The sequence below is a fragment of the Haemaphysalis longicornis genome, unplaced genomic scaffold, assembly GCF_048455015.1.
Source record: "Haemaphysalis longicornis isolate Haplotype H1 unplaced genomic scaffold, Haemaphysalis longicornis Haplotype H1 scaffold_7, whole genome shotgun sequence".
NCBI classification, from domain to species: domain Eukaryota; kingdom Metazoa; phylum Arthropoda; class Arachnida; order Ixodida; family Ixodidae; genus Haemaphysalis; species Haemaphysalis longicornis.
In genome coordinates this window covers 4295511-4320272 of record NW_027526422.1, presented here as the reverse complement: position 1 = coordinate 4320272, position 24762 = coordinate 4295511, and the positions used below count along the sequence as shown (strand labels likewise).

The window sequence follows — 24762 nt, the reverse complement described above, 5'->3', positions numbered from 1 at the left end:
AAGGTCCACCTTTCGACGTTATTTAAAAAAAGCATGTATCGCAATTTTCGCGATATTTGTACCAAAGGGCACTCAATTCCTGAATATTCTAGAAAGCCAAAAATGTATTGCATTATTATTGTTCCAACTTGGAGAAATGAGGTCGCATTCAACACATTTTTTTAATGTCCGATCAAAGGTTGAGTAGCTGTTCGCAATGAAAAAAGACATAATTATGGCTGTTTTTTACACATTTTAAAAAGAATGTGACTGACACAAAGAAAACTGATCATAGTAATCACATTTACCCATTGTTCAACTTGTTAGTTGCGGAAGGCATTAAAATAATTGTGAGGTTTCTCAGGTTGTGTCTCCCACCAGCGTAAGGCTGCCATTTTAACAGTATTTCTTTATCGCCTTGCCTTAGCTGGGTCAGAAACCCATATGTTCGATTTCTGACACTGCTTACTCGCACATTATTGGTAATTTAAGCCATTTATAAGCAAATAACCACGCTGCCTGCACTGAGAATATTTCACATGCGATCGTCATGGTCAAAGATGTATTTCCATTCTACCTCGTACATGCGAAGTGCTAACTGCAGAACAACTTCGCCTTCCCAACTGTCCGTCTTTCAGGCTCCCGGGGATAATAAATAGATGTGCTTCGTGAACATTTCGTTTTTATTTGTTGGAAAGGTAAACTTTTATCCCCCTACAAAATCTGCCAAACTTTACTTCGGACACTTCAAGGTTAAGGGGAAGGTGCAGCTTTCTAGTTCCATGGACCTTCAAAGTGTCGACAAGCACAGGTGAAAACCGTCGCTGCCGCTCCGAGTCCGAGTTGGATGTTGTGTACCTTCAATTTATTTCGCTTGATTTCGCTATTTCCGGGAGGATACGGGATGCCGAGTACCGGTGGAACATTTTTGCTTATCTCTTATATGTTCTCCTCAAATGGGGTGAGATCGCCATCGTAAAGATATAGCACGACGAAATTCACTTTTCCAGGATGCTGTCCACGAACTGTTTCATACTTTGTGTGGCTTCGCTGGAAGGTCAACGCAAAATATGCACAGCAGGGGCCGAATTCTCTAAACGACGGGGCGTCGCTTTGAAACGACGGGGTAGCGCCATGCAAATGCATGTGTTCTGGGGTTGGGGCCGTCGCTTTGGGGTGTTTGCACAGGGACTGAGCCGCAGAAAAGCAGTGTGGCAAGGGCGCGAAGCTACGAGCGAAACGACGGGGGGCAGTGGGTGTCACTTCGTGCCCTTGCCACACTGCTTTTCTGCGGCTCAGTCCATGTGCAAACACCCCAAAGCGACGGCCCCAACCCCAGAACACATGCATTTGCATGGCGCTACCCCGTCGTTTCAAAGCGACGCCGGTTTTTTTAGAGAATTCGGCCCCAGCTTCATGCTTCACAAGGCCCCCCCACGCCGTCTTACGCACTTTTGCCATGTCCGGTTCCAGAGAAAAGCCACTTTGTCACCCGACGTTCACTCCTGTGTACCTCGAGGAACTGATATTTGTTCTTAAATTGGGTGGCACCACCATTAGTTATATACATTATTAAAGCGTATATTGATGCATGCTCTTCCAGCAGTCGCTTGATTTCGACTAACCCCAAGCATACATGGGCTGCATTAATGCTGTGCTCCCGCAAAGAGTCGTTGTAGTCTTTCTCCACATCGCGACGCACGTGAACACACTTCTTTGCCTCTGCGGTCAATGGTATCATCTAACTTCATCGTGAAGTATTTCCTACAGCACACGCAAAGCTTCTGACCACTGTAAGTCGACTCTTTGAAGGTCCATGGAACAGAAAGCTGCACCTTCCCCTTAACCTTGAAGTGTCCGAAGTAAAGTTTGGCAGATTTTGTAGGGGGAAAATGTTTACCTTTCCAACAAATAAAAACGAAATGTTCACGAAGCACATCTATTTATTATCCCCGGGAGCCTGAAAGACGGACAGTTGGGAAGGCGAAGTTGTTTTGCAGTTAGCACTTCGCATGTACGAGGTAGAATGGAAATACATCTTTGACCATGAAGATCGCATGTGAATAATCTCAGTGCAGGCAGCGTGGTTATTTGCTTATAAATGGCTTAAATTACCAATAATGTGCGAGTAAGCAGAGTCAGGAATCGAACATATGGGCTTCTGATCCAGCTAAGGCAAGGCGATAAAGAAATACTGTTGAAATGGCAGCCTTACGCTGGTGGGAGACACAACCTGAGAAACCTCATAATTATTTTAATGCCTTCCGCAACTAACAAGTTTAACATTGGGTAAATGTGATTACTATGATCAGTTTTCTTTGTGTCAGTCGCATTATTTTTAAAATGTGTAAAAAACAGCCATAATTATTTGTCTTTTTTCATTGCGAACGGCTACTCAACCTTTGATCGGACATTAAAAAATGTGTTGAATGCGACCTCATTTCTCCAAGTTGGAACAATAATAATGCAATACCTTTTTAGCTTTCTAGAATATTCAGGAATTGAGTGCCCTTTGGTACAAATATCGCGAAAATTGCGAAACATGCTTTTTTTTAAATTACCTAGAAAGGTGGGCCTTTTTTGCCATTTTTAACTGTTTGTCGCACTTTACGAAGCGGTATTTTGATAAATTTTCTTTCTAGTGCATTGAGCAGAGTATCAGGTGTTCAGCAGCCCCTCGTAAACACGTATAAAAAAACTAGACAGCTTAGCCTTTAGGGCGATGTGTAAAAAGAATTTTTTTAGAAGTGCCACTTTTGAACAACATTGCCCTCGCTACTAAGTTTGAGAAATATTTTCTCAAAAAATATAAATATTACAAATTTAATTTTCGAGAATCCAGCAGAAAGGTTTGCAAAAATTTGTTTCCAAAGTTATGAAAATTTGGAAAAATTTTCGCTTCGCTTTACAGGTCCCCAAAGTTGTCACACCAAGCAATGTGGAAAGTAGCCCGGCCCGATCGCGTTTTAAATATTTTTTTAATTAAATCAACGATGGTGTTTCTCACTAAACTAATGCCAGTTCCATGGTGAAGGTACAATAATCTACACAATATTAAAGTTTCATCTCAAACAAAAAATGGTCATGGTACCACTTTGGCTGTCCTTATCTGAACACACCCTACAATCGAAAGAAGTCATCGCCAAATTTAGCCTGACTTATATACCGGTTGTTGCGACGTTTTCATCCCACCGTCGGACAACCCGTTGCTGCATGCGGGAAGGCCGACCCGGTCCGAGCTCCGTCGCTTCCGATATACGTGTGGTAGCGTGGTTTGAAGCGAGCGGCCAGCCAATATTGCAGCCGTGAAGAAGTCCAGAAGCCGTAGGCAAAAAATAACTTGTTTACTTCATAGCGAGAGATGAGCCGAATCCAAAGAACAATGCCCCGACGGGCGAGGTTGCAGTACAGGACTCGAGCAGAGTGACAGCATTGATTCACTGCTCTATCAGGAATGAACTATTGCGCTTGGGGGCGGTCGTATTTATACCCGAAGCGCTAACGGTCGAAACAAGCGTTCCCTCTAGATTGTGCACCCGACACGAACGGGATAGACACACACAACACTCTTTCCAGAGTTCGTGAGCAGTCGGTAGTAGCGGCGCACACTGAGTCCGAGAGAGGGGAGAGAGGAGGTCTCTGCAGCGGACGCGAGGCTTCTTGTCCTTGGGGCAGGTCTCTACGTGTTGCGTCGGCACGTCATCGAAGGTTGATCACGCCGATAAATAGGCGCCAGAGATCCAGACAAGTCGAGACGTGCAAGCGTGAGTCACCAACAGGGGGGGCCTGCTTGAAAGGCGCACGTAGTGGACGCTTTGCCGCACAGCCGAGGAGTGTTGAAACAAAGCCCAACGGCGGGCTCATTCGTAACACGGTTTTCTTTTTAGCATTTATTAATTTATCCTTATTAGCTTTTTTGCAATCAGAAATTTTTGCGTGCAATAGGAAACTGTAGATTCGGGGCAGCGATTGCGTATACGATACTCGGGGTAAAAAAATGGCTCCAATCCACGCTGTGAAGGTGGTTGGACTGCGAAGCTGTAAACGACACCTACAACGATTACCCACCCAGGCACCACAGAAAGCCTGTTCCACGACCGGCCCGTCTATTGCCACTTTCTGGCCTGTCCGGCCAGCACCCAGGTTTTGGCAGCGACTGTTCAACCGTTAAACAGCCAACATTTGGCTACCAGCCCTTCGGTACTTCTCCGGCCGCCCGTGTTCAGACACACAGTGGCAGGTACTTGGCTGCCAGATATCCAGTTTACTTTCGGTGGCCGACGTTCAGAAGAAGAACGGCCGACGGACGGCCGTATGGCATCCGTTTTTCCTTCGGAAAACGGCGTTCAGCCGAAGCGCGGCAAGCGACCTGCCCCCGAACATTTTTTTTTTGTATTCGTGTGGCCGTTGGTGTTCGGAAGAAAACCGGCCTGAGTGTGGCTGCCGTGCATTCGTTCTCTCTACTGTGAACCGATCGTCCGGCAGAATATTCGTTTTCTTCGGGCGACCGGTGTAATCAAGGAGACCGGCCTACGTACGGCCCCAGAATGTATGTTTTTCATTCGGTTAGCGGTGTTCGGCCGGATCACGGCAAGCGAACGGCCTCAGAATATTTGGCAACCGGTGCCCAGCTGGAGATCAGCCGATGTGTAGTCTCCGGTTATCCTTCGTTACTTCCGGAAGCGGTGTACAGCAAAACAACGGCACGCGTCTGGGCGCCGTGAACCCATGCACTTCTGGAAACTGGCGTTTTGAAAAAGCCGTTAGGGAGCCGAGCGATGCAGACGCGTTTTTCATCCGCTCGGTGTTTCTACGCTTTAAATGAAAGAACTTCGTTTGTCAAGCAGTAATGAGTGGTACTAGGTGAACCGGCAAGTTGCATGAACTCACTGTGGATTACCAGTTTACCTTTTAGGCCATCAGGATACCATTTATTGCCAAACGAAGACTGTGCCGCACCGACGGGTCAGCTAAGCCTCGCCAGTCGCAGCGCTACCACGCCTCGCCCGCCGGCCTCTTCGACGCATCAGCTCGACGGTATTCAACCCCTCGAGAAAACCGGTAAAATAAACTAACATGATTTAAACTAATTTAATTTACCGGAATAATCATGAATTTATTTCATTAACAGAAATTTGTTAAATTCCGTCTCGAAAGTGATTTCAAACGCCAGGCTTTCTCCTGTAAAGCATACTTCTTAGCATGCTGCGGCGTGTGACACGAAGACAACTTACGGCCAGTCTGTCTCTCATTTATATGCTTAAATCCGTTTCAACGCAAGATGGGGCGCCACCGCCTCAGTAGTAGTAGTAGTAGTAGTAGTAAACTTTATTATAGCCAGAAAAGACGGCGGCACCTTTAAGTGCCGGACGGGGTGGTTCCCTGTTCACGGGACCCGTATGCGGCCAGCAGCTCCTTGCCCCTGGCCGCTAGCACAAGTTGAGTCTGTAGGGCGGGGCTGGCCAGCAAGGTGACCCATCGCTCGTGGAGTTGGGGTGGGGGGTGGAAGGGGGGGGGGGTAGAGGTGCCTGGGGTTTAGTGCACTCTGCGATTATGTGTGCAAGAGTGCCAGTGCTGTGGTTGCAGAACGGACACGTGTCCTCTTCTTTCTCGGGATACATTCTATGTAACATGACGGGGTGCGTGAGCGACCCCGCCTGTAGTCTCCTGAGTATTGTTTGCTGGTCCCTAGTCAGGGAGCGGTGTGGCTCAGGGAGGGTGCATCTCTCTTCACGATATGCTCTTGTTATATCTCTACGTGAGCACTGGGGTTGGGGTGTCTGCGTCGGGCCCTGCCTGGAGGGTCATTGCTCGGGCGTGGTAGTCGGCGATGGTGTTGCCGGCTACCTTGGAGTGGGCGGGCACCCACGTGAGCTCTATGGCTCTCCCCGGCACTCGTTTCTTGGAGATGATTGCAGCCGCCACTGAGGAGATCGTCCCCTTCCGGTAGTTGCCGTACGCTCTTTTGGAGTCGGTGACCACTACCTCTGCCCCCGGTTGAACGAGTGCTAGGGCCATGGCCACTTCCTCCGACGTCGTTGGGTCTTCGGTCTTAATTGTGGCGCTGGTAACAAGCCGCCCCCTGTCGGTCACGACTGCTGTCGCGCGGTCGGTGTCTTTCTGTAGCGAGGCGTCGCTGTAGAGGACTCCTGGGTGTCCGTCTAGTTGCTTGGAAATGGTTAGTGCTCTTGCTTCTCTCCTGCCATCGTCCTTCCCCGGGTCATGTTACGGGTAAGGGGCTTTGTGTGTATGACCTCTTTCCATTCCTCAGTCAGGGGCGTTGTTGTTGGTATTGGCTCTATATATGCGCCATCCTATTTTGGCGAGTAACGCGTCCGTGGGCCGTTTGGCTTAGTCGGACGCCCTGACTGGAGAGATGGACTTCTGTCAACTCATCGGCCGCGTTGTGTAAGCCCATGGCTTGCAACTGGTTGGTTGACGAATAAATAGGTATGCCTAGGGCCTGTTTGGTTGCCTTGCGGATAATCGCGTCTATAGTATTCTTCTGCGTTTTGGTGAGACTGGGGTAGGGGACCGAATATGTAATTCTTGAGATTATGTAGGCTTGTACCAGTCGGATGGCGTCGTCCTCCTTCAGACCTCTGTTCCTCTTGGCCACCCGACGGAGCATGGATAGAATTTTGTCTGCGCTGTTCTTGATTTTGCCTACTGCAGCATGCGCCTTGCCGTTGCTTTGCAGAAGGAGACCGAGGATCCGGCATTGCTCTGTTGGTTTTATCTCCGTACCATCTATTGTGATTGGAATGCTTGGTGGCGGGGTCTTTTTGGGTCTTCCTGGCAGGACCACCAGGAGCTCAGACATATGGTACACAGCTTAGACCGCATGAGTCGTGGACTGTGGACGCTGCCAGCTGGAGGGTTTCTTCAATCCTCCCATCCGATCCCGGACAATGAGAACGAGGTCATCCCCTTTCCTGGTGAGGAGGAAAGGGGATGCCCATTTTCTCCTCCATTTGAAAAGCGGCGGCCGCTTCTCAAATGGCGGAGAAAACCCCGAAACGTCCGTGAGCTGAGATATCGCTGCACGTTAAACATCCCCAGCTGATGGAAATTAATCCAACCTACGGCTTCTCTCAGAGCCCAGGTGAAGCTTTGGCGCGTTAAACCCCCGGAATTTTGCGATTTTACAAAAGGATTGCTTTGCGCACGGTTTATAGAAGGGCCTGTCTCTCAAAAATAAACTCTGTATTCCAAAAGCCGAAAAAAAAAGAGTCTTTACTGCCGTCTTTCTCAATAAGGGGACTTCGCGAAAACTTGCCGGATAGTGGAGTGGAGCTCGCACACCGTCCGAGACGTAAACACCACTCCAATGCGCGCTCGATACGACCGCGGTGCAGACACGCGGAATATCTCGGGCGGCACTTCCCAGTCGAGCTAGTATACTTTCAGCACTCCTTCAAGCACAACACTCGTCTGGATCTTAAATCGTGAATGCGACGGAAGATAGGTTGGGTTGAGTGGCACCAAAATAACTTGCTTCAACTAGTTTTCAAGCACCTCAAATAATACGTGCCATACGTGCGGGAGTAGCAATCGCATAAAATATTCGCGTCGCAATGTTACCTTTCTCTAAAAAAAAAACAGTAAAAGGAACCAACGTCTTTCTGTTGAAGATTAAAAACCCGGGATGACGTCGTTGTACTCTCCTGCAGCTTGCAAGTATCGCGGAGTTTTCAGCTCATGAGCGGCCATAATGTTGTCTGCCCTAAGCAACGCATGCAGCTGCAGCTACGCGTACCTACGTGTACCTGTGACCTGCTCACGACTTGATAATGGAACGGGGGTGGGGGTAAAAAGTTAGAGGGGGGAAAACAGCGGCCGTCCAAACAAGGAATCAAAATCAGCATTCAAAACTAAAAAAAAGGAACATGGAATGCCCTATGCGTGCTTTATTTGTGTTTATTTATTCCTGTATTTACATGAAAAACAATACAAATCGTTATTTGAATTAACACAGCCAGAGTTAGTGGCATCGCCTATTGCTCCAGTGCCGGTCGGACCTATTGGGACCGGGCGGCCGTTATATGGCACCACCGTCGCTTCAGCGAACAGCGCCGCCCGTGGCGAACCGCTCGTCAGTGGAATTCCGGTGGCGGTCAGCGCAGCGTTGTTGTTCATGGCTTTCGGTCTTTTTTCTGTGGTGCGGCTTGCAAAGCGTACATAACCACGAGGACTTTTTTCAGGTCGGTAAATCTTAAGCGTGGATGTGACCTTTTCGAGGCATGCCATGTGCGTGATTTACGCCCATACTCAGTATTTACAAATAGCAGACGACGCTCAATGCGCCAGGCTGGAAGTCGAGCTGGAAGTGAAAGTCCGTTCTTTCATGCGATTTTTGCATGCCTGCATGCAGTTTCGCGTTTCGAGGAGAATATTGCAGCTAAATGCTCCCACAAAGCCGGTGTGTGCAACCGATCCAGGAATGCTGAGGCGCTGGCCTTTGCGGCTGACGACGAAACGTCGTCGTGCACAAGCGAAAGGCAAACTTGGCGGGTGTCTTCTAAGATTTACCTCAAAACATAAATTGTGATGGTCGACGCTTCCGTAACTTCATTAGCTACGGCTGAAACGTGTTTAAGTTTACAGAAATGCTCTTACAACAGTTATCGGGAATCGTTAAAGAATAAATACCGCGTGATAGTAGAACGTTATTGCCTGTCGTGGAGGAGCATTGTTTTGCAAGAATTGCAATGGTTGCTGGCTAGTTGGTTAATAGTTTTTCAAAAACCAATTCCTGCGTGGCTGAAAAACGCGAGACAGGAGGGCGCCCGAAACCTGTACTCACTGAATGCTGCGGTCGGTTTACAAGCTGCCACCCTTGAAAAATCATGCACTTCTCCGTCTAACGACGATGATGTTGTTTTATAGCAAAGCTTACTCGTGTGTGTTACCTTGGTTGCCTTATGGATATGAACTTTGACTAACTGAGCTTCGAATTTGACCAGCACGCAGTTTGGTCTTTTGATCACAGCGTCTTTGACTTCGACCATTTCCCATTCGATTTCGCACGAAGAAAGCTTTGCGTTCAACCATCGTAATCATTAAACGGAGAGCTAGATGATTTTGCTGTTTAACTTTGAACTTCCATGCACCCCTCTCCAAATCTAAGCTTTTTCCAGCGTGTCGGTAATGTGTCTGTGCCGGACGACTCGGGCTGGTGCACCCATATTCGAGGCAACTAATCGGGCGTTTTTGGTTCTTCACAAGGCATTACACAATTTTTCAGGAATTCTGTAAAGAATGGTTAAGCATTAAATAACACCGGTTTACGTTAACACTGCCGCATTTTTAAACTATCGGTGCCAGCCTTTATTCCCCGCAGGTGGGAAAACGGTAAGGGGAGGAGGGATGGTTTGTAGCTTGGGATGTTGGGTGGGTGAATAACTTTGGCTCTTGATAAAATTACCACCACAAGCGTGGTAGTTCCACTTCGGCTTTAAGACTCCCTTGCTGTCACAGTGTCGCTCACCAAAACCGAAGGCGTAAAGCTTACGGGTACAGAAAGAAAGTACACTTCTACGGCCACACGGTAATCCATCTCGTACGCAAGTGCCTTTCTCTTCAAAGCACACGTATCGCGGTATCCCAGCGCTAAGGCTGGCGTGAAAACCGTAGTCAATGAAGCCAGTGAAGATAATTTAAAATGGTAGAAATAAATACTAATATTAATATTTTATTCCTACTCAGATAGCGCGCAGCCAGGCGCAGAGCGCTGTACAAAGCGCTCATGTCAGTGTCGCCAGTTCTCAAACTTAGAAGCGTCAAATAAGTTTATGTAGCCGTTAGTTTATTTAGGAAGAAATAAATACTAATAATAGTAGTTTTATTCGTACTCAGAACGGGTGGAGCCAAGCGTAGATCGCTGCAAAAAGTGCTCATGCATTGTAGCCGATACCCAAATTTAGAAGCGTCCGACAAGTTTACGTAGCCGTTACTGCATCTAAGAACCCAACACATCTGTCTAGGCTTCATTTTATCTCACAAGTCCGCCCAAAAGACCGCTAAAACATTCAAACAACCGAAAAAAACACGACAAAAACAACGTGAGGCTGTGTAGTCCAATGCACCGGCTCATTCCACTAACGAGGGGAGCGCCGAGTGGTGGCGCCACCCGTACAGCTGGCCGGTCCCTATTGCAAAATTTCAAGAAATGCTCTCGGCAGGAAAGCTGTACACGTGAGAAGCGACACGCAGACCGTGTAACCATCTCCCTCCCCACTTTGCTCGATTAAAGCCATCCCGTGCCACTTTCACTCGTTTCCCGCGTCCGTTATTTAATTTCCTTAGCTCCCGCTCTCCCTGCCTTGCTAACGCTTTCCTTTCCTCTTGTGCCTGTGTTTGCTTTTCTGTCGTGTTCGGAGGCGATGATGGCGTCTCGAATTCCCTATATATATATATGTGGTGACTGCATGCAGGCCGAGCTGTCCAAGCTTCTGGCAGACCTGCTGGCACTGAATCCGGACACGGCCGACTGCCCGGCGCCCCGCGTGCCCGTGGCCCGCTCCCGGTGCCGGGCACAGCCGTGCTCGAGCGACGACGACTGCCGGTGGAACAGCCACCGGTGCTGTTTCAACGGATGCGTTTTCACCTGCCTGCCCAAGCTGCCACCGCCGCCCGGTACGTATACGTGTACGCTACGCTAAGGTACGCGCTTCGAGCCTCTATTCCGCGGATAAGTGATTGATTGTGAGGTTTAACGCGCCGACGCAACGCAGGCGATGAGGCGCGCCGTAGTGGAGGGCTCCGGATTAATTTTGACCACCTGGGGGTCTTTATCGTGCGCCGAAATCTCGTACACACGGGCGTTTTTGCTTTTCGCCTCCATCAGAAAAGCGGCCGCCGCGGCCGGGAATCGAACCCGCGACCTCGTGCTCAGCAGCGCAACGCCTTAGCCACTGAGCCACCGCGGCGGGGGTCCGCGGATAAGTGGAGCTGCTAGGTATAATAGTGAAACGGCCGGTCACAGTGTTGCCTTCGATCCCCAGACATTCGCAGTGCAATCCCCAGAAAGAGCGGGCAACTTTCGCTGCCATGGTCACGGAACTGTATAAGCTTACATCTCCACAGTATGCACTGGTCGAACGAAACGGGAAACATCTTGGCCATTTTTCTGCTGAGTAACGCCAACCCCTGCAATGACAGAGAATTTCTGGGGGTGGTCTGCCACCGAAACCGCACCTCAGGAAACCTCCTGAGCACTCCTTATGAGTTGTCCATGCGAAAACATCGATGTCTAAAAAGGCTCTGCAACGCTTTTTGTAACGAAAGCTGCATGCACTACGCCACCTCGGGCAGCCTTCGCAGGGTGGCCAGTTTTGCCCTTGAACGCTAGAGGTCAAACCACACCCCTTTCGGCAAGCGCCCGGCACGGAGCAGCGGCCCGATAACAGGGAGAGATAGGCGAGCAGGGAAAGAAGACGTGCGCGGAACCCGTGCGCGGGACGTGGCGCACGAAGGCGAGGAGGCTGCCACCGCAGCGATAAGCGCGCGCTACTACTACTACTAAGTGGTTCGATGAAAAAGGAAAAGAAATGGACTGGGGATATTATTGAGCCCATCTGGGGGCTCACCGGCATACAACCCAGTCCGGGGGGTAGGGAATATAGAAGGGGATGAATAGAATAGGGTAGAGAAAAAGGAGACAGGTAAAGAGAAAAGTTGAGGCGCCGCGAGGAAAAGAAGCGTTGCCACAGTCACTGGGGGCCACCGATCACAGTACACATCACAAACACAGGTCCTGGCGTCATGCTGCGTCCGGGAGGAGTTCTCGACGGGAGCGGTGGAGCGTAGAGGCGAGGGTGTGCTGCGAAGAGTCGTGCGCGGAGGTCCGAAGTGTGGGGAGCTTGCTGGGTGAAGTCCGAGGCAGACGAGCGGTTACTGGCGAGCGGGAGCAGGCGCTCGACGGCCCCACGCAGCAGAGCGCGCGCCGCCCAAACAAAATTTTCCCCGCATTTCCCCGAGGGGAAGAATGTGAAAGTGCGAATGCAGGAGTTGAATTTGCGCGGTTCGGTAATGTTCGCGAAAGAGAGATCACACACACACACACACAACTACAAAGAAAGAAAGATGCATTTATTCACAGACACCTATTTGTGTTGTCGTTGTACTTGATTGCTAGAGCGGATCTCAGCTTTGAAATTTTGTGTCAGTACTCCTTTAAGCGGGTGCATTAGCCCTTCTCACGCCCGATTCCTGGCCAATCCCCCACGTGGGTATGTGCCATGCACAGACACCTATTTGTGTTGTCGTTGTACTTGATTGCTAGAGCGGATCTCAGCTTTGAAATTTCGTGTCAGTACTCCTTTAAGCGGGTGCATTAGCCCTTCTCACGCCCGATTCCTGGCCAATCCCCCACGTGGGTATGTGCCATGTCAGCGGTCAGGCAGCGCGCGCCCATCTCCCCCCGTTGCCAAGGAAGACGAGGAGATTCCTGGCCAATCCCCCACGTGGGTATGTGACATGTCAGGGCCCATGTCGCAGGGCCCTCTAAATTGAAAGCAGCCAACTGCTCCTTCCGGTGGGTATATTGACGCCGCGGCTTGGGTCACTTGGTGAATCGGCTGCAGTTTGCTTGGGAATTGCGGGTGGGTATGTTGGCGTCGCAGCCAAGTGCACGTTTGGGAACAGGCAATATATATGCTTTTGATGGCAGCTGTGATCGTCATGGGTCGGTCCCCTTGAGTGGGTATGTGACCGGTCCGAATACCGCTCGGAACTCCATCCGCACTGAGAGGCTGCGAATCTGCGTTGTGGTAGCTCCGTGAAACCAGCATTACACAAGCGCAATGTGGCAGTAGTGTTTAGAACTTTAGTGCACCTCGAAAGCAGTGCTCCGCGTGGATAATTCTCGAAAATGTTCTGTTGTTTTTAAGTGCAGAGCACCTAGGGGCTCGCCTTGTCGTCGTAGCTCGCTCGCTGGACCCAAGTAGAGCAACAGGGCGTTCGTAGCGCTGTCGTCGCGGCGTACCCGAGAGGCTTCGAAAGCCAAGCGGTTTATATAGTCATAAGCGTTCGAAACTAGTGAACCGCTGGCGCTTGTCATACTTCTCCCCGTTGTTTAGCGCAAAGAAAACTGCAGGTACATTTGAGGCAAAATATACGTAATTAACCGGAAGCGCTACAGGTACATTTGGGGCAAAGTATTAATCGGTTTAATAAGTTTATTAGATGCGACGCTGAGAGGAGCATCTCTTGCCGGCGGCCCTGTCCTTCCTGCGTCGTCATTGTCCGCGTCCGACAGCTGCGTCTCTCTTCCGCTCACCCCTTCTCCTCTCGCCGTGATAGCGCGCCCTCTCCCCCATCTGTGGCGCGCGCAGTGCGGCGCGCATATAAGCGGAGTGCCGCGCTCCGGCCGGTTTCTCATTCGACGGTGGTCCGCGCTACGCTTGCTCTCTCTCTCTCTCTCTCTCTCTCTCTCTCTCTCTCTCTCTCTCTCTCTCTCTCTCTCTCTCTCTCTCTCTCTCTCTCTCTCTCTCTCTCTCTCTCTCTCTCTCTCTCTCTCGCATTACCCGACGATTGCTCACGCAATTCGAGTAATCGACCCAACGGAAACGCACAATGGAACCCCATTCAGCGTCGCATCACACCAGGATTCCCGCGAGGGGAGGTGGGCGTAATTTTTTTTCCCAGAAATACATCTGGAAGGATCCATGGGCTAAAAGCAGACTTAACCGCTTGACTGGGCCCATGAACCGGCAGCGCCCGCGTTCATTTAGTTAGGACCGCTCGTTGGGTTGGTTTTTACGATAGTAAGCGAAAAAAGCGGCCCGCAAGAAAAAAAATTGGCGCGTTCGAAATAACTCAGAAAGGCTCCACGCGCAAGAAGAAAATGGCGCGTTCTAAATGCTGCAGAAAGGCTCCAGCCGCGCAAGAAAAAAATTACGCGTTCGAAATGACGCAAAACAGCTCCGGCACACGAAATTAAAGCAAGCACAAAAGAACAGAACTTCCGCTGGCGCAGTTTCAGCCAGGGGGCGGGCGAGCACTGCGAAGGCGGGAAATTTGAATTGCATGGGGTGGTAGCAGTAGGCGGATAACGGCGGTAGCCCATTATGGCGAATAACTGATCTACACTTCCAACAGCTTTCACATAAAGTGGAACGGCTTTAATTTTTTTTGTACATAACGCTCGACGGGTTCGCCATTCCAAGGCAAAACCGGCTGACTCTTGGCTAGCATAATTCCCGAACGCGTGGATTATTCTGCATACGTGAAGTTCTTTTGTTCTCTGGGACCTCTGCAAGCACTCGATGCAGCTATGTATCGCTCTCTCTCTCTCACTCTCTCTCCTTATATATATATAGAAATAAGGATTGGCAGTCAAGAATGCCAAGGGAAGCAAAGGGGGAGGATGCGGTAGGTCATTGAAACAGACAAAGAATTTTTGAAAGAAAGAAAGTGGAGAAAAAATGCCCGCCGGGTGGGATCCGAACCCACGACCTCCACAATACGCGTCTGGTGCGATGATCACTACGCTACCGGCGGGGCTGTTTTCCCCCCTCCACTTTGTCGGGTATTTATGTTAAGGGATTTGTTGCCTGCGCTTGGGGGTGGTAGCCAGCACCACTCGGACTACTCGGGGTGAAGGGGACCTTCTTTTTTACCCCCGGGCCGGGACTCAAACGTCTACGACATGTCGAGAGTGGTCGACCAGCGTTGAACCCTCTTAAGCTACCTGCATAGGTAGCGTAAGAGGGTTCAACGCTATATATATATATATGTAGCGACACCATCGCCATCGTCACCATCAGCGCGCGATCATCATCACAGTGCCTGGCCAACGTCAGCGGGTGGGGTGAGCCTCATTTCACACACGATCTCTATAACACCCCCTCGCGCTCCTGTCACGTGATCAAAAAGGTCGTGACGTCAAGACCAAAAGTCACGTGACAAAGATCGTTTCGTCACGTTCTTGTTTTGGCCAAAACAAATCGTGCCGTGCGCGTTTTCTCTACGTTGGCGTCGGCGTTTGTTTGACGCCCCATTTTCTTCCTCTAAACGTCAGTGCTATCCGCGTGTTACGTTGTCAAGGCCGGTTATTTAAACCAAGTGCAGCGTCGATCTGCAAACGCTAGACTTCGCGTTGTGTGCTGTGCTGGGAGCTCACGGGTGTAGCCGGCGTGCTGAGCCCTCGTCGACGAAACGGTGACCATGACGACACGGATCCATCTCGTGAAAAATCGAGGACGTAGTTTGCCACCACTGGTTCTGCAGTACCTATCCTACAAGTCACGTTGCCACCAGCAATGACATGCAACAACGTGCCAGAGATCACCACACGAACAAACGCCGTGCTGTGATGTGGCGAATACAGTGAGGTTCGATTGTGTGCATCGGAGCGTAGAGCTCGACGTACTTACCACATTCGGATTTTGCGGTAAATGCGCAAATGAGATGTGGAGGAGTGGAGGGTGTGTTGTGTCCTATGTACCGATTACTTTGTGCTGTCGCTCTTCATGTCGGCGCACTCGGCGGTGAAGTGCGATGCTTGCATGTGCAGCGATTGTTGCAGGCAGCCGCTGCAAGCATCGCGCGGTTGTGCTGGTCAGTTACGATCGCTTTGGCATTCGGTTAGCGCCCGAAGTTGTTTCGCCCAACGGAGCTGCTACCCGCGTAACATGCTGCGCGTTGCGGGGACGAAAGATGGCAGCAGCGGTGGTGAAAGAAAGGGTACGGAGACCATGGTGACAGCAGGACGCTTGTTTTCATTATCCCTCGTCCATGCACTTATTCTATTCCAGCATGAATTCTGCCAATTTACTAGGACGTCGTAACTTAGCTTTAGGAACGACAAAAAGTAGGTTCTGTATCTAATAACAGGTTCGTATTTCACATTTACAAAAATCCAGCAATTATACTGGACTATAAAAGGCCACTTTACAATTGCCCTTTTAGGGATGCTGTAAATCAGGCATGTTCTCTGAACAACCCCCGCTTAAACCCTTTCGCACTTACCCCCGCCTTTTAATATATATCCTCCTGTGGGCATTGTAGTATCCACCAAATGTGCATTCTGCTCTTTGTTATCTTGAATTTTATTTCAAGCTACAAAAAAACCGCTTTTGGCCTGAATGTCCAACGAGACGAAGGGTCCAACAATACTAAGGCCCACTGTTTTATTCAAGACATGCATTTGTTGTGAAGATTAAGCCGATAGCGGTAGGTCCAAGCGTGTTGTGCCAAATGTTACGCTACGTTAATAAAATGAGCGTTGTGACTGTGCAGGTAGTCATGTGCGGGCCTCACCTTTGCGTCAATATAAAGCGTTGCACGTGAATGTGCCGTACCGGATGGCTTTCGTCAACCTCCTAAAAATAGTTCCACCACAAAACAAACAAGAAAGTGTGATTGTGATTATGGAAATCTATAAGACTAATCTGCTTTTTTGCGGCACAGGGTACCATCATATGATTAATGGCGTGTGAAGACTGGACCGGAAATCACAAAATTTCGCCCATTACTCTTAGGCCAGAAAAACGAACTTCTGCTCAATTGATTCTTTTAGCAACGTATGGGCTATCTTCTCGATTTAGCTGGAGCACTCCTTAATGATTCAAAAAATACAGCGCGACTTGGACAACGACGGTAAAGAAGGTCGACGGGTCAAGCGCTCATGGCTTACTAGAATTAACGTGCACACAAAATCATCTGACCCGCTATGAAAATAAATAATTGCATTCGAGCAGCATCTCTTGGCGCTCTCTCTTGTTCATTCCTTTGTTTGAAGTATAGTTGTCCATCCCTGGGGAGTATGGCAACTGAACAACCCGGTGGCAGATTAACCGTTTGTCCGCTCACATTTAGTTCCTAAAGGGTGTAATGATTGGGGCAAAGTCAAGTAGTCCCCCAGAAGACCAACTTTTAGTCCTTTTTTGCCTACGCATGCATGCAGTCTTTTTAGGCCGACTATGCGGAAATAACATTTTCAGGGGGTTGAAATCTTGAGTGCAATTGGCCTTTGAGCCTACTCGTGGTCACCATCCCACAGGACGGATCAGGCTCCAACTTCAACGCACAATGACTCAGCCAACCAAATTCATCCACCGCACCAAGCACAAACGGGCAGGAGTGAAGGAACCAGACATCATCCGACTTAAGCTTTTCTCATAAGGCACATTATGTACGGCACACCTTACCTGTCTCTCAAGCCAGCCGAACGGCGAACATTCTGTACTTGTGACATGACGCCATAATATCGATCACTGCAGGTGAACAGGATATGCCTTTTCGTATGCTGTGAATGATCTCGTGGCACCTTGTCACAAGCACAGACACTTACGCACAGAATAGTAATAGAAGTAAAACGAGAACAAAGCAACAAACGTGAACAAAGAATTGTAAGCCTTATTTCGGAAAGTAGGGTAACCTGGCACAGAAGACGACAGCTTATCTGAAACCATGTAACCGGTATCGACAACAATGAACCGCAGGAGTACAGTATTATGATTTGTACTAGCTGCTGTGTAATTATTTGTGGCCATCCTAAGCGGTGTTTTGATCCGGTTTTTTGACAAAAGAGGTTTTTTGATCCTCTGCTTCCTCGTTCGGCTCCTTCCCACCGTGAATTGTCATCGCTCATTTCATTTTGCTTATCCCAGGTGGCACCACCGATCCAAGATCAGCTTGCCCGTCCATAATGGCCGCCATTTTGCCATAGTCAAAGATCGATATTATGTATTTGCAGAATAAACAGGTATCTACTGTTGTTGTTCCGAGTGCCAAACAAAATAGACCACAAAATGCGACCTCCGTGTGAAGTTTGAGCGCGAATAGAGCAGCGATACGCTCAGGAAATTTTCATTTCCTGAGCGTATTTTCATTTCATCATTCAGGAAGTGTTCCATTTATCGATGTAACACGTGTCCTGGTGCTGAGTCTATGCTGCTGAGGGCATCGTCAAATTTCTACTGCTGCAGACAGATGAGGAAAGGGAATTGATGAAAAGAAGACGGTTTTTGAAAAGTGAATACTATGATAATTCCAAGGCTTGAAGTTTGTAAATGGGCTTGCTCTTGTGACAGAGTGAAGCACAATAACGTCGTTTTTATAAATGGGCACGAAATTTGGATGAAATATCAGAAGGGAAAATGTTGAAGTAGGATGTTTTATCTCAATAACTGATTAATATGTGAAATCCTGGATGACAAATATGACACATCAAACCGACGCCTTGATGAGACCGAACTGAGAATATACAACCCTCATCCGCATAGACCGCTTCTTACGGGCTGCCAGCAGTTGACGGACACTCACGCGCGTACACGGTGAGTGTCAGGCGACTGTCGTAGCACCCTCCTTTTTTTGGATGGACGAACATGTTAATGTTTGCTTAGCGCTCGTGTGCCTGCCATGGCATGAAGGTCGGGAAAATTATTTTTTTCACTGATACTAGTGCACTCCAACAAAACGACGAGAAAAACCCTGATGGTTTGCCCGAATGATAAAACAGGTCCGAATGAAAAAACTGGAGTCATATTTCGGCACCCTCAGCAACGTACTCGCGATCAAGCTTGCTTTCGTCAATAGCGTTGCAGGCGCACTCAAATTTTATGACGTAAATCAGAGGTGCCAGGCATACATTTCACTTCAAATTATCGTGTAAAAGGTATTGCATGTGAAACTGCAGAAGGTCCCACAACTATATTGCGGTAGAGGGCATTCAAGGTAACTTCAGAGTGCTCCAGACATTCATTTATAGTAAGAGCCTCAATGTCTAACGAGACGAAAGATCCTCTGAGATGGAAAGTCCAATCGAGCCTGAATGACCACCGAGACGGAATATCCACTATTGGACCTTTCGTCTCGTTGGACCTTTAGATGCTGAATCCACTGAAACAAAGTTAACGTAATGACTTGCATAGTTTCAGTGTTGGAATACTGAGTTCGCAACCAATTTTACAAAATAATTGTGAAACTGCCACACTTCTACTGCACTATTGTTAGTCACAACAGTTACCAAGGCCTGAAAGGAACTTTACATTTTTTTGTGTATGTCAGCAGCAGCTGAAAATGCCTTGCTGTAAACAAACTTTGTACCAAACATTATGCTTGCATTATGGCGCATACAGTTGGGATGTTTCGTTGCCGCTGCTGTACATCACAACTTCACATTAATCAGGCAGAGTTAGAATGACAGCAAGCATACCCCACATTTTTTTTTATTGCGATAGTATGCCCATTGGCATAAATACTATGTCACAGGTATGTAAAACAAAATATATAATATAAAATCAGCAAATGTACAAAAAGGCCATTGACTGCGAAAGTAAAATTAGAATTCAATAAGTACACTTAAATCAAAAGAAAAAACAATATTTTTATGCACAAAAGGGCAATAAAAGCAATATCTTGCAGGTAGGTAGTTTATTGTTTATGTGACCGACTTCTTGTTTGTACCTGTAATTCTGCCTTAACAGTGTGAAGCATTCATTATGTCTGTCTAAGGTGTAGCTTATAAGCCACTTAATTGCTCTCAGCAATGCTACAGATCTGTGAGACAGGATAGTTAAGCAGACACCAATTTATTTGAGAGCAGGCCTCAGGTACGTGTCGGTGTACAAACATTCAAATTCAAATAACATACTGAAAGACAAACTAATATATACACAGGTAAACAATCCAATGTGGAGTAATATCGAAATCAAAGAACACAATTAAGACCACTCGCACTTTGTTGTACAGATACCAGGACACTGCACCTCTGTGCAATTAAAACTCACGGGCTTTGCACAAAGCCTCCATAAAAATTGTTACAGGCGTTAACGATTGCGCGCCGCAATCGCAAACGGATACGCCTCGTTACACGACAGTTAACGTACCCACTAACGCAATGGGCGCGCTAAAGTGGTGCTTTCCGCTGTACTAAAACTCTCTACTGTCTGTACAGTGACGACTGCCTCATCGTCGACTCATGGAACCTTTTCTCGTTGTCCGAAAGGTAGCCAACGGCTGCGATCCGAGACGTCAGTGACCGCTTTCCACTCGCACTTTTGAAATAGTGGGCCTTGAGCACCCTGTTTTGGGCTTCAATGCCGTTATTTGTCGTTAGAACAGCGTCAAATTCAAGCCTGTGAAACATTACCCACAGCTCCTTCACACTTAGCCACACCGCTTCAAAGTAGCTGCGAAATTTCTCGTTGTTCCAGTACTATGAGCTAGAAGCAAGAACAGGTAAGGTGAGGTTAGTAACTACTACATGTGGGCGTCAGCTTCCCGGCGCGCAAGGCCAGCCGCGGCACGAACGCGACGCCCGAAACCACGAAACGACGGAAACAAGGGGAAAATAGCTCTCCCTCACTCTCGCTCGCTTATTTACCTGACAGAAACGTTTGCAGATCGACGCTGCACTTGTTTTAAATAACCGCCCTTGACACCAAACGCGGATAGCACCGAACCGACAAACGCCGACGCCAACGTAGAGAAAACGCGCACGGCACGATTTGTTTTGGGTTAAACAAGTAAGTGACGAAACGATCTTTGTCACGTGACGTTTGGTCTTGACGTCACGACCGTTATGATCACGTGACAGGAGCGCGAGGGGGTGTCGTAGAAATCGTGTGCGAAATGAGGCTCACCCAACGTCAGCAGCCACGCGTCTCGAGACAGAACGGATCGAATTCGACCTAGCGCCTGGGCGGTCGCTTGTCTCTACGCCGCTCCCACTCCAGTTCCGGCCGGGCCTTGCGCACCCCAATAAAATGTAGGAAGCCACAGCGCACCTCACCGAGTCCACGCCTCCGCTTTCCTACATATATATATGTGACGTCCCGCAGATGGATGGTGCAGGGCAGTTGGCCGGAATGGGAGATTAGCCACCAAGAGACGGTGCGGTGCGATAGTGGTGGACGATGAAGAAGAAGAAGTTGTTAATAAAGGTGTTGGTTCGACGGACGCCATGTCTCCTGCGTTACACTAGCCGACAGGATTTACCGTGCAACCCCGCATCATGACAACATCCAAGAAAGCCATCACCATCCCCAAGTACTCGGGAGCAAGCGACGATGTTCCCTTTGACAAGTGGCTCCGACTCTTCGAGGTGAAGACTGCGGCCGCTGCATGGACCGAGCGAGACAAGTTGTTGAATTTCTCCGATTACCTTGAAGGTGAGGCCTTCCGCTGGTACCTTACCGAGGTGTTTGACACTGGCACAGCTTGGGAGGACCTCGTTGCATGCATGACCGAACGGTTCGCAAGCGCCATCGCGGATCCATTCCGTCAGTTCATTCATTGCCGCCTGAAATCGGGCCAGAGCCTCAAGGAGTATTACGATGAAAAAATGTGTCTGGGACGCCTCGCTGAACTAAAGGACGCAAACCTTATATCAGGGCTCATCGACGGCCTTCCTGCTGAAATGGAAATGGTTCTTGCCGGGCTTACTCCACCAACCCCAGCAGCGTGGCTTTCAGCTGCGCTTAGAGTAGAGGCTGCTATGAACGGAGCTAAGTCGCACCGCGTTCCACCAGGTCGACACGCACAGATCAATGAACCGAGCGGCAATTCCTATCAGCGTCCGCCTAATACACCGGGCCGAGCGCCCATGTCCGAATGCAGGCATTGCGCCATGGCCGGCTTGCCACGACAGATGCACTGGCACAATGAATGCCCGCAACGCGCAAGCATTTCCGCCCTCGCTACCAACCAGGGAAACGAGGAGGGCGACCCAAAGCTATGTTAATTCACTTTGATGCACTCATTAACGGGCACCCAGTCAGCGCTACTCTTGATACCGGAGCCACAATTACCTGTATCAGCGAAGCAGTGCTGACAGCCCTTCGCCTACAAATAATGAGAGATTCATGCATCACTGTAGATCAAGTAACATCATCTACCAAAACTTTGGGTCGCGTCAATATAAAAGTACAAATCGGAAAAATCACCAAGGAAATAGAAGCGCACGTTCTGCAAGGAATGAAGAGCAATCTACTTCTTGGCTTGGACAGCGCCTGCCTCTTCAACTTGTTTCTAGACCTCGACACCCTGACCCTACGCCAAGGAAATGATGTCCTCCACTCCCAACGCCCACAAGTCCGTTACGCGGCTGACAAAAACGCTTGTGTACAGGAACCTCAAGCTTCCGATTTGGGCCACCTAAATGAAGCTCAGAGGTCTGCACTTAAGCAACTTCTCCAGAAGTATGAGAACATTTTTTCCAAATCACAAACTGACATTGGGTGTATCAGTAGCGAGATGCATCGCATTCCCGTCACAAACAACGTCCCCATCCGCAGGGCTCCCTATCGATGCTCAGAAGCCGATAGCGTCGAAATGGACAGACAAGTCAGCGACCTTCTCACGCAAGGCGTAATACGGCTGTCTACGTCTCCGTACGCTGCCCCGGCACTTCTGGCAGAGAAAAAGGGAGAAGGGCGCACACGTTTCTGCATAGATTACCGCAAACTGAACGCTGTGACGGTGCCCGACTACCAACCCATCCCTCGCATTGACGACGTTCTAGACTCTCTCGGGAAATCGACGTACTTTTCAACGTTAGACATCACGTCGGGTTACTGGCACGTCAAGATGCACCCGGAAGACATTCCGAAAACAGCCTTTGTGACACGTACCGGTCACTACGAATGGCTTGTTATGCCTTTCGGTCTCCGTAATGCCCCAGCCACTTTTGAGCGGGCTGTCAAGTCCATCCTAGCAAAACACCGCTTAGCGCACGTCACGAACTACTTCGATGATATTGTGGTGTATTCTGGCACGTTTTCTGACCATCTGAAGCATCTCGACGCCGTTCTAAACGCTTTTAAAAACGAATGCGTCAGGCTCAAAATGAAGAAATGTCAGTTCGCACAAACATCCATTGAGTACCTGGGACACAGGGTTTCAAATGGCGCAGTCACTCCGAAACGAAGCAACGTGGAGGCGATTTTGTGTTTTCCCACACCATCGCGCCCGAAAGAGCTGCAGCGTTTTCTCGGTACCGTGAATGTTTACCGTCGGTACATCGCTCACTTCAGTGAAATTGCCCATCCACTGACGTGCCTCCTCAGCAAAGACGCTACGTGGAAGTGGGACTCTGACTGCCAACTGGCTTTCGCTAAGCTGAAGAAATGTGTCACGGAAGAGCCGGTTCTTGCCATCTACGATGCCTCCAAACCTTGTGTGCTGTACTGTGATGCGTCCAGCAAAGGTATCGGCGCCGTTTTGAAGCAGGCTGATGAAGAAGGCCGGGAGCACCCAGTTGCATACCACTCACGCAAGCTGCTCAAGCACGAAGTCAATTACGCCATCACAGAGCTTGAATGCTTGGCAATTATTGACGCTATCGACAAATGGCACTGCTATCTGCATGGAAAACCTTTTACGGTGGTTACCGATCACGCTGCGCTACAGTGGCTTAAAAACATCAAGAATCCGCGAGGCCGTCTGTTTCGATGGTCCTTGAAGCTCTCCATGTACGATGTCAATATCAAGCACCAAAAGGGCACTGACAACATCGAAGCTGATGCACTATCGCGAAACCCGATTATTCAGCTTCTATCAGCTGACCAACTGCAAGAGCATCCCAACGACAAACCGCCTTGCAAGCACGTCATTGAGAACGGAATGGCCATAGTGACGCGTAGAGGGATTCGAAAAGTCTACGTTCCTGCCGCTCTGCGATCTTCTCTTCTTCAGAAGGCTCATGACGCTTTTGGTCACGTTGGAGTCAAGAAGACATTGCGACTTTTGTCTCCACAATATTATTGGCCTGACATCATCACCGACGTCGCAAAATACATTCGCCACTGTGACACTTGTCAGCGCTGCAAGAAGACGAAGACCAAGCGTTTCGGATCTTTGGAGTCCCTACCACCAGCTGAACAACCATTTGATCTTCTGGCCGTGGATACCATCGGAGGTTTTGCGAACTACGGTTCTCCAAAAAGGTTCATTCACTTGGCCGTTGATCATGCCACTCGTTATGTTTGGGCTTTTGCGCTCCGAAATGAGACGTGCGATGCGTACATTTCCTGCCTGAAGAGCATCTTCATTGCTGGAAAGCCTCGGAAGTTCCTCTCCGACCGCGGAACAGGATTCACCGCAGGCAAATTCAAGCAGTTCCTCAAACACAACAACATTCATCAGCTTTTCACAACTTCTCAACGACCGCAGTGTAATGGCCTAAACGAGCGCACTAATCAGTCCATAGTTACTCGCCTCCGCTGCAAAATCAACGACGAACCGCGAAAACCATGGACACGCCTTCTTCCAGAGGTTGTCGATGAGTACAACAGGACACCTCATGAAGTCACCGGCTACCCACCATGTTTTCTCATGTATGGTACACCATCATACCCCTGTCTCCTCTCCAACACTGCCGAAACCCTGCAAGAAGCTCGCGCAAACGCAGTCCGCAATTCCCTGGCGTATCACGAGAAAAATAAGCTCATCTACGACAAGAAGTTTCTTCCGTCAGAGCTCCAGGTGGGAGATTGTGTGTTATATGAGTCACCCTGGCATCCCAACCGCGGCAAACTCTGCGCGATAATGGAAGGGCCGTATACTGTCCTACGCAAGATCTCTGCGGTAAACTACGAGATCGACCGCAGCGTGGCTCCACTCGGTCGTCAGACTGACATTGTCCATGTGGGGAGGCTAAGACGATATTATCCGCCCCTACACCAAACATTCTCTCGGGGGGAGGGGGAAGCGTGTGACGTCCCGCAGATGGATGGTGCAGGGCAGTTGACCGGAATGGGAGATTAGCCACCAAGAGACGGTGCGGTGTGATAGTGGTGGACGAGGAAGAAGTTGTTAATAAAGGTGTTGGTT

At 49.2% G+C, this 24762-nt stretch overlaps 1 protein-coding gene across 1 annotated transcript in view; it reads left to right on the top strand.

Annotated features, from left to right (window-relative positions):
- Nucleotides 1-24762, top strand: part of LOC144144341 (WAP four-disulfide core domain protein 1-like) — a 119497-nt gene that overhangs the window by 62219 nt on the left and 32516 nt on the right. The window contains exon 2 of the mRNA XM_077675754.1: nt 10416-10617. Within this exon, the coding sequence (XP_077531880.1) occupies nt 10416-10617 (202 nt within the window). The remainder of the gene's footprint in view (nt 1-10415; nt 10618-24762) is intronic.